The sequence below is a fragment of the Lolium rigidum genome, chromosome 5, assembly GCF_022539505.1.
Source record: "Lolium rigidum isolate FL_2022 chromosome 5, APGP_CSIRO_Lrig_0.1, whole genome shotgun sequence".
Classification (NCBI taxonomy): Eukaryota; Viridiplantae; Streptophyta; class Magnoliopsida; order Poales; family Poaceae; genus Lolium; species Lolium rigidum.
Window position 1 is genome coordinate 242108986 of NC_061512.1, and position 10848 is coordinate 242119833.

At 44.4% G+C, this 10848-nt stretch overlaps 1 protein-coding gene across 1 annotated transcript; it reads right to left on the minus strand.

Annotated features, from left to right (window-relative positions):
- Positions 1–9521: 9521 nt before the first annotated feature.
- LOC124654242 (dehydration-responsive element-binding protein 1B-like) lies at positions 9522–10365 on the minus strand. Its single transcript, XM_047193259.1, has one exon. The coding sequence runs from the start codon at positions 10176–10178 to the stop codon at positions 9522–9524; it is 657 nt and encodes a 218-aa protein (XP_047049215.1). The 5' UTR covers positions 10179–10365.
- Between the last annotated feature and the right edge of the window lie 483 nt (positions 10366–10848).

Consider the following 10848-nt stretch of genomic DNA (forward strand, 5'->3'; position numbering starts at 1 on the left):
CTCGGACATCGACTTTAGAATTACAGAGTTTAAGCTGCCACTTGATCAGGCCTCAGTGAAGGAAAATGACCTGAAGACAGGCAACGTCACGATTGGCCAGGGCTTCAACTACAAAGTCATCGTCAAGGATGGTGAGCCGATCTAAGCAGCAAAGCACAAGAACTGAGCCAGGAGGAGTTAAAGAGCCATTGCATGAGAAGCTTCTTGGTTCAAAGAAGGGATTTGCTGGTCCTGCTGAGCCCTCGTGGTACATCGACTCCTTGTGCGTAAGCTTTCCTATCTTGTTTTGATGGGAGTTGAGGGCTAACCTGTTCTTGGAAGCCGATGGTGACACATCTGGCTAGTGTTATGTGGTGGTGTCCCCAGAGGTGCCTAAGCTGGAGTACGTCGGCTGGGTTGCATGTTCATGCTGATATTATCTTCAGAATTCCTTTTTGAGCCGGCACAGGGTTGTAGCCCTTCAAAGTTTTCTTGGCAGCCACCCCTTTTTCGCTGCTGTTTTCGCCTTGACTGAGGCTCGGGGGGCACCGGCCTTAAAGATCCGTGACCAAGTTTCATGATCCTGTCTGAGGCAGTTATACCAACTGGGAGGAAGCAGGGATGGATCATGAGTAAAACTGCCAAGTACTGTCATCATCGGCAAGGTGGTCTAACCCGAAGGAGACCATATTTTTAAAATTTTCAGGCTCCTGGTTTCTGAATCATCTTGATACTTCCTTGGGTTCGGTTTGATGCCTGGAATTGTGCATGGTTGCCCTGGTGATTTGGAGTGGTTGAGGACTACCGTTTGAGGATCGGAGTTGGGACAAGGGTTGCAGGTTATTATTTGAGGGATAACTGAATTAACCTGTCTCGCAGTTTATCCGGAAGGACTGATGCGTTGCCATCGTCTCATGAAGGAGTTGACCACTTTGGACAGCCAGAAAATGGCGAAGGGTGAAATCGGATAATTAGAGATTGAATTGGAAGAACATCTTCATCTTCATTGATAAAAAAGGTGATTTCTTACAAAGAGAAGTCGATTGCTCAACAAAAAGGGAACAGATTACTACTGCTAATCTTATGCTAGCAACTCCCTACTCTAAGGACTGTTGTCATCTTCGCCATCGCTGGGGTAGCTGCCGTCATCGCTGCTGTCGACGATTTCCTCGTCGCTGCTACTGTAACCTTCAGCGGAGGCTTCGTCCTCTTCATCATCGTCGTCCTCATCTGACCAAGCCCAGCCACGGATACGCTTGGGCGGCGGTTCGTCGGAGGAGGTGTCGTCCTCCTGTTCTTGCTTCGTGTCGGAGGAGACGTCTTCGTCTTCATCCTCCTCGTCTTCTTCTTTGGTAGAGGAGGTGAATTTGCCCCGGAAGGGGGGTCGTTCGTCGTCGCTCTCCGCCTCTAGTTCTCCGTCGATCAAGAACCGAAGATCATCTTCCCCGTCGGCCGGGGGCATGTCGCCATCCGACCAGACGAGGTCTTCGGGTCGGCCCTCGGGCACGAAGTCGAAGTCAAATTCTTGCTCATCCCAATGCTCGGGAGCGCGCCGGTTGTACGCTTCCGTCTGATTGACCTCCGGCTCTACTTCACTCGAGGAAGAGGATTGGGAGGAGGAAGAGGAAGACATGGCTACAGAGGAAGAGGGTTTTTTGGCTGACGGCTGGTTTGGAGCAAGGGGATGAGGAGGTGAACTGTTCGATGCGGTTAAATAAAAGGAGATATATTGGAGATTCAATGCTCGAACAGTTTCCGAGGATGTGGTGCCAAAACTGTCAAATTGTGCAGAGAAGTTGAGAAGGCAAGGCGTCATGATGAAGAATATTGCGACGGTTCTGCTCTGCCACGACATGACCCCTCGAAGGAAAGACAGAGTGGTTTTGAAATTATCATTACCAAAACCAGGGGGGCATGTGTTATCACCGGATTTTGGCCAAATCAGGAGATGGGCCGTAAGTGAAGATGGGCTTGAAAGATACACGCGTGGTGCATCTTTGAAGCGGCCTTGCGCAAAGAGTTTGGGCTTAATTGCCTGTGTATCTGTAATATAGTAGATCGCATTTTAGTTTAGATAAAAGATAGAGTTTAACCCGTGCACGGTTAGGTGCACGTCCAAATTAGAAAGTCCCTTGGACTATAAATATGTATCTAGGGTTATCGGAAAAGGAGGACAATCACGTTCACAACAAACACAAATCGAGCGCATCGCCACCCCTTCTTTCGAGGGTTTCTCCCGGGTAAGCATCATGCTCGCCTAGATCGCATCTTGCGATCTAGGCAAGACAACGTTTATTCGTTTACCTTGTGTTGCTCGTACTCGAAGCGTTGTTGATGGCGAGTAGCACTATTTATCGTAGATGTTTTGGGGCTTGCATAGATGCTTTTCTTGCGCATATCCGCTTAGCCGTGCCGTCCCTCAATATCTAGCCGCCCTTACACCTATCTAGGTGTAAGGGCAGCATCTTGCTTGTTCGTTACTTAGTAGATCCGATCTGTTATAGTTGCTCCTTGTTCTTCAAGGATTAGTTTAATATCCGTATGGTTAGGCCTTGCAAACGGGTTGAACGATCCGGTAGTGCGTTAGGTATGGTTTGTTGGTCCTAAGAGGGATGTTCCGGGAATTGACTTAATGTTGGTTTTTAGGCCTCTTTTAGGGTTAGTTTTCCATTATCTTTTGCGTCTATTAGGCTCAACTACGCGTAGGATGTTCCGATCATACGGTGAAAACCCTAAACTGTCGTAGATTGGTTTAGCTTTGTTATGATCAAGCAGGATCCCCATGTCATTGAAAATCCAACGTGAACCATGGGGCGATCGGCTCTTTGAGCCGATCCGCAGGGCAACCTGAGAGCCGATAGGGCTCGTATTTAATGTTTACGTGTCTGCCATGCAGGAACTAATCGAAGCAATCCAACACCTTCCTCGGCCAGGTATAGGTCAGGTGGCACGCCCTTGCAGCCGCCAGGTCGTGTGCCGGAGCATTTGCGGGACGACGTCGAGGGACCAGGGCCCGCTGCCGCCTTGGAAGCCTCCCGGCTCTTCGTGTTGCTTAACCACTGCTCGTCGGTGGGTTTTGGCAGGCAACAACAGCGTACTGATGGTACAGTGGCCTGGTCTTGTGTGCTAGCTGCTCATGCTGCCCTTAAGCACACGCATGAACCTCGTGACTACAAGGAAGCTCTGCGTACTCCTCATTGGCGTGAAGCTATGGAAGTTGAGTTTTCTGCATTACAGGCTAATGGTACATGGAATCTTGTACCTCCTGTTGTTGCTAGTGTTAACTTGATTGATTCACGGTGGGGTTTCAAGGTGAAACTTCATGCAGATGGTTCTGTTGAGAGATACAAGGCACGTCTCGTTGCTAAATGCTTTAAACAGCGTTATGGTCTAGATTATGATGAGACATTCAGTCATGTGGTCAAGCCGGCTACTATTCGCCTATTGCTTCTATGGCTCTTTCTCAGCAATGGCACATTCGACAGCTTGATATTCAGAATGCTTTTCAGAATGGCTTCTTGGATGAGGAGGTATACATGAGACAACCCCCTGGTTTTGTTGATTCTGATAAGGCTGGTCACTACTGCAAGCTTGTTAGATCGTTATATGGACTGAAGCAGGCTCCTCGTGCTTTGCATGCTCGTCTCAGTTCTGTGTTGGGATCCTTGGGATTCTCTCCTTCAGTGGCTGATACATCTTTATTTGTTCTGTGGGGCAAGGATGTTACTGTCTATCTGTTGGTATATGTTGACGACATCATTGTTCTCAGCTCTACATCTGCTGCTGTTTCCCGCCTGATCAGTCAACTTCGGTCTGAGTTCTCTGTTAAGGATCTTGGTGTTCTGCATTATTTTTTTCGGATTGAGGTATCTTCGCCTACTTCTGGTAGTCTGGTTCTTCGACAGCGCAAGTATGCTCTTGATCTTCTTGCCCGTGCTGGTATGTTGAAGTGTACACCTGTGACTACTCCTATGGTGTCCTCTGAGCGCCTATGCAGCACCGATGGTGATCCACTCTCTTCTGAGTAGGCTACTCAGTACCGTAGTATTGTTGGAGGACTACAATATATTACATTCACATGCCCTGATCTGTCATTTGTGGTGAACAAGGTGTGTCAGTATCTTCATGAGCTTCGTACACCTCATTGGTTGCAGTCAAACATGTCTTGCGTTATGTGCGATATACTTTGGATACTGGTTTGCATCTCTGATCCTCCTCTTCTACTCTACTTTCAGCATTTTCTGATGCTGACTGGGCTGGCAGTATAGATAATCAGCGATCCACGGGGGGATATGCTATCTTTTATGGAGGAAATTTAATTTCCTGGAGTGCTCGTAAGCATTCCACAGTCTGCAGGTCAAGCACTGAGTCTAAGTACAAGGCCCTTGCTAATGCTACCGCTGAGTTTGTCTGGGTACAGTCATTGCTTCGTGAACTCGGCGTTGTTCAAGCTCGACCTCCAGTTTTGTGACAATACTGGTGCTACATATTTGTCATCCAATCCAGTCTTTCATGCTCGGATGAAGCGTGTTTCTCGGAAGCAACTTCAGATTCGATTTATCTCTTCAAAGGATCAAGTTGCTGACATTTTTACTAAACCTCTCCCGTTACCATTATTTGAGCATTGTAAACGCAATCTCAATCTTTCACTAGTTAAGATTGACGGAGTATACGTATAGGTATAGGACTTTGTACTTGTACCTCATATATAATAAAACGATCCCTACCCGACGAGGCACGTCGGGTCAGCGCAATCTATCTCTCCCTAGTTACGTTTTCAGACATCATACTTTTTGGTGTATCCTATTTGCAGCATTTTATTGGAATTATGAATCGTTTGTTAGAGTTCAATGATCGAACCTCTCTCTTATTTGGAACCCATGCGTAAATTAGCTAGGTGCATACAACTTGAAACCAGAGGTTGAAGATTCAATATCTAAGTAAAGCAATAAAAAAGTATTGATGCCTGCCCGTTCCTGATGCGCACGTCCAGACTCAAAAAAAAAAGGAGCGTAGACATGAGAGGGAGTGTTAGAATGTAACGATCGACTATCTCTTTCAGTTTGGACTGATGGATGAATTGGTTAGGTGCATACAGCAGAGGTTGAGAGTTTAATACCCTAAAAAAGCAATAAAAAATTATATATTGCGGCATGCCCTCGTTCCCGCTGCGTACGTCAAGACTCCAAAATAATGAGCATAGATGTGAGGGGGAGTGTTAGAGTGTAATGATCGACCCTCTCTCTCTCTCAGTCCAGACTTTTGGTTAAATTGGCTAGTGCAACAATCTTTCATCGTTTAGTTCAACACATTTGTGTGAAGTCTAAAAGCCATACCTCCCATCAAATAAATATGAATTCATAATTCTCAATCGATCAATCCTCCTCTGATTCTTCTTGACTTTTCGGGCTAATGATCATTACATGCATAATTAGAAGTACAATAACAAGTTCAACAACAAGATGTGTACAAGCTCACTAACAAGGTAGCATGGGGAAATCAAATAAAAATAAATTACATATAAAGTTCAAAATTGTGATCTAAATGTGCAATTGCACACTAATCCGAACCCAGTCCGCTCATACTAGGGTTGGCTCCTCACAGTTCTCCCATTAACACAAACGGTAGATAGGAACCGAGTTGCGGCTCACGACGTTCGAAACCCAAATCACGTAGCACTTTCATTGGTGAACACTAACATGCAATTGTACATTCATGGCCATATAATTTTATATATTATTTGCGTTTACACGATAACAAATTACATTGTACTATACAAATTGCATCCTAATATGCAATTGCATATTATTGTGCAAGTTACATACTAATGTGCAATTGCACATGTTAATATTGAGTTGTGATTAGCAGATATTTCATGTTTTATTATAATTCATGTGAATATTGAGTTCGATATGTGGTGGCCTCCTTTTTGTGTTTTAACTCTACCAACAATTTGACCAATAAATGTGTCACTTGTTATAAAAACTATACCAATGAAAACTTTATTCGAATATAAATTGAACGGTGTTACTTTGCTGACATATAGTACATGTTTTATTATTGGGAAAACTAATGTTCAAACTTAGACTAAACGCGTGCCACACCTAAATATGGATAGAGAGAGTGGAGACATGCCCTTGGCGAACTGTCTTCGACCTGCACAAAGTGATGACCCCCATGTGAGCCTATCTTGATATCGCATATGCTCCACATCGTCCAGAGCGAGGTAATTATTGTAATTTTGTTCTAGAATCACATGACGTTGGTGGAAGACGCCTGCAAAGATGATTTGAAGCACAAACCGTCGACATGTAGAAGAAAGCAGATGCAGGTCGAGTATACCCAAGACCCCACAACCCGATGGATCGAATCTAGGAAATGGACCCTCATGTGCCCTAACGTGACATGGGAGCCAGCACCAACAATCCATTGGCTTGGCTAGGACAACATATGAATATGGTTGTACATATTCCATAAAAATCCCAACTTAACTCAGGTTTCTTCTAATTTATTTGATGCGTATTGTTGGATGTATTTTCTTGATTTGATATCTCATGAACCTTTCGGAAATGTTTTCCGCCCGCACGGAGGTAGAGCCACTAGTACAGAGCAACACTACGGGGACGAGTAAAAAACTCCATCTGCAAGGAAAAAAGGGCTCGTCCCCACGAGCCCGATGCTGACGTGAAGGCCTCTTTTGGCAACGGGTTGGTAAACCGTCACAGACGAGAAAGGTTTTTCGGCAGTGGGTAACTATTCTCCGCTTCCTTACTATGCGATAGTTTTATTGGTTTAACCATTGGCTTATAGTATTTTTTTAATATGCAGCAGATTTAACTATGTTCACATCACAAGCATAACATTATCTGTATCGATATAGAATGAGATTAATTCATGACATGCAAAATTGTTATGTTACAGAACATGTGACCAACTTAAGTAAGCCTACCAATGATACTCCCACGTCATATTTGACTACCTATGAAACCTTCACATCATGTTTTCCTACCAATGATAGTCAACCATAAGCTACTCAATCACATACTCAGATGCAATTAAGCCTAATGAGTACCCTTCCAAGAGCCTTGACTGTCATCTTGCTTCACTGATGACGTGTAGATGTGGTTTACCCTTTTTAGACAATCTCACCAAAATATAATATCTCACGATAAACCTAACAGAAAACTTGGACAATTGAGTTCTCTCAGGTTGTCGCTTGCAAGGAGATTGCATTTGTTCGTCTTCGGCATTTGCCTATATTTTCGCGCTTGTTTTGGGATGCCGTCGAATGTGTTATAGTTTGCTCGTCTTGCGACAAAGCGATTCTACAAAAAATCATTAATGTGATAATATGACCATAGAAAATGATATATTTCATAAATAAATTTGTACATGATCATAGACATTACCCCAAGCAAGGAGTTGGAGACTATAAGAAATCTCTCCCAAAAGAAAAATAAGGAGGTCATGTGATGAGTGTGATGGTTCATTTGACCCGTCTTCATCTGAAGAAATTTCCCACAATCGATCTATTCTTTTTCCCACGATGAGCCTAGACTAGATTATGATGTAGTTTTCTTGCACGTTCAATTTGGTGTGAAAACAAATTCTAAGCCAAAGTTTACTGCGCGCTATTTCTGCTTTGAAGGGAACACAATAGAGATGGTACGTACCTCTCTACTAGACCGGAAAGTATTGCAACCAAAAAAAATTGTGGCACCATTTATGATTAACGCAACGATTTCTATTGGAATTTGTAACATTCTATGAGGTGTGGTAATATGAGGGAAATATAACAGATGTTTTTAGTTGTGTTACATTCTGCAACAATTTCTAGAGAATGTGCAACAAAGAGAAATGGTGGCGATAAAAAAAAACCTGACGCCATGAAATCCAAAATATTGGTGACAACATCACGATTTTGCAATGATACCATATTTGGTCAACAAAAACCGTTGCAATATTGAGGAATCCCTGAACTACACATGATTATGAAAAACCTTTATGTATCTTTGATGGTGGATCTACTACCATTTTGGGTCATTTTTAGATAAATTCAAAATTTGTCTTTTTACATGATATAAAATATATTAAAATTGTGTCTAATTGTTGATGTACCACCATTTTGGGATATTTTTGAGATCTCTTGCCCGAGGATTTCTGACCTTGGTGCACACCGCTTGAAAGGCAATGCTCGATGCACAAGATATGTTCTGCGAGTTAACTTCCACCTCTGACCCTGAAAAGGCTGAACAAGCATTTCTTGGATGCATTGGCGTAGGCAGGGTAGTCATTGGGCCATTCTGATAAGCACCTATACTAGTTATGCATGTGTTATTTCAGACTTGGTTGTTTAATTACGTACAAGTTTATTTTGTCCTAATTTTTGATTATCTTATAATTATTTTAACTCATGTGGTCATCATTGGCTTTGTTTTTAGGACTTGACACTACTACTTGGATAGTCAGAAGAGTGTTGTATTCTTAAATAAAACTTATACGACTTCAGTTCTAATGTCATATGCACCTCTCTTTTTTCTTCAAAAAGGGTGAGTATTGGGCGACGTACTCCCTCCTTTCACAATTACCTAGCGTTTTGGGATTAGTGAAAGCCAACTACTGTAAACTTTGACTTTATATATAGGAAAAACATATCAACATCAACAATATAAGATGTATTTTATTATAGTCGTCACAAGGTATATTTCATATTATATGCATTTGGTATTATAAATATTAATATTTTTTATTACATCTTCGATCAAATTTTGCAAAGTTTGACTTTGAATAAACCCAAAACGCTAGGTAACTGTGAACGGAGGGAGTAAGGTTGTGAAATGCTTATGCTTCGTTTTTTTAATCTTTAACTTCCTGATTTTACTCTTTAATATAAGCTATGCGAGTGTGTGGAGTTATTTGACCTAAATAACACTTTTTAGACTCTAAACCTCTTATGGTCCCATCAAAAACTTTAAAACTTTTATGGCTTCTTTTAATCACACCATGTAGGATGGTTAGTTTGTGTCACTAGACTTTGCCATTTTTAGCTCAGGATAGGTCAAAAATAGTTAAGACATGCTCGTTTGTTTGGCTACTGTCCAAGTGGTTGGACTCAGCGATGTTAGACTTTCTGAAAAATATATTTGGACCCTCTTGGTAAAAAAGAAACAACTAGTTCACGTCATTTTAAATCTAGCCAAACTAAATAACGTATCGTGTAAATAGAAGCAACATGACGTGATCAAAAGGGACGATAGATTTTTTTTGAGTTTTGGAAGGGATCATAAGTGGTTTAGAGTTTGGAAAAGGCTCATTTAGATTAGAAGTGAGTGTGTGCATACTAGAGGGAGTTTCATTTGGATCCAATAATAGAAGTAGTACTCATTCTATATCGGGTAAAAAAAGTGAAGTGGAAACAGGATAATTTCTGAATGAGTGATTGAACAGGTGGGTGAAAAATTTACCAAGATGCCTGCTCCGTTTCTTCCCATATTTGGAAGAACGGAACAATCCAAACATAACGCCAAATTTACACTGCTTAATTATTCGAACAAGTAGCTCCAGGGCGGCGTCTGGACGCCGTCCTCCTGCCACGTCCTGGAGGTCGGCGGCTCCACGAGCATGCCCTGCGGCAAGTTATCGTAGTACGACCCGGCGTCCGTGCCACCAAACCAGTGCTCGTCCAGCAGGTCGCTTGACGACATGGACAGCGTGCTCGGAGCCGGCGAGAAATGAAATTCCTTCTCGTCGTCGGCCGCCTGCGCCGGCGGCGACGATGGCGCGAGGGACGCAGCCGGCTGCCGCTGGAAAGCCAAGACGGCGAGAGCGACGGCGTCCTTGATCTCCCGCGCGCTGCCGAAGCCGAACGAGCCGGTCGCGAGGACGGGGAGCATGCGCCAGGCCGAGTCGGCGAAGTTGAGGCAGGCGTCGCGGCCGGAGAGCGCGAGCGCGGCGGCGTCGTGGGCGCGCGCGGCCATCTCGGCGGTGGTGAAGGTGCCGAGCCAGAGCCTAGAACTCCTCGTCCCCAGCACGCGCACCTCGCACACCCAACGCCCCGCCCGGCCGCGGCGCCGCACGCCGCGGTACACCGGGTGGCGCGTTTCCTTGAACTTTGTCCGCCCCGCGGGGCGCTTCGGCGGCTCCGACCACACCGTCCTGTGCGGGCCTTGCTCCTGGTCCGACGAGGAGGCGGCGTCCATCGGTCGACAGCTAGTGGAGATGCCCGGTGAACTGTGAGTAGGTAGGTTGCTTGCTTCTTTGAGAGAGAGAGAGAGAGGTGTGTGGAGTATGCCTGGTGACTGATGAAATGGGGATTAATGGAGGCATGGGCGGGAGTGTATATATAGGTAAGCGGTGGGTGGTAGCTCGCGGCGGCGCTCGGGTGGAGAGTGCCGCAGCCCGCAGGAGGGGATGGTATAGCGCGCGCGGAAGGAGATAAGCGCGGCGGCGGTGGGGTCACGCGCTCAGTGGCTGGCAGACAAGCCAGATTCACAGCGCGGGTGTTGACGGCTAGTGGGCAGATATCAATATTCGCGCCAGAGTCATCTTTCTGATTTGAGTATCTCTTTCGTTTTTTTTTTTGACGATGTACTCGTAGGACCGTAGACAAACATTACTTGTATTTATAAACATACCAATACATGGTTGATGTGCATACAAGCAACATGACATAATGAAGACATAAACGATTATACTGCTGCAAACTACCGCCACCAAACTACCATGAATACACATCCTCCACTTAATTTTACCGGAGAAGACAATCACCAGCAGTTAGTCCACACTTTAGCGCTGAAAAAACCTCGCTGCAATAGCCACCAGCCCTATAAGATATTGATATCTTCTATAGATTTGATCAAAGTTAATAAA

Bases quoted from the DNA above. Each gene is read 5' to 3' on its own strand.
- LOC124654242 (XM_047193259.1), bottom strand. From the start codon at position 10,178: ATGGACGCCGCCTCCTCGTCGGACCAGGAGCAAGGCCCGCACAGGACG.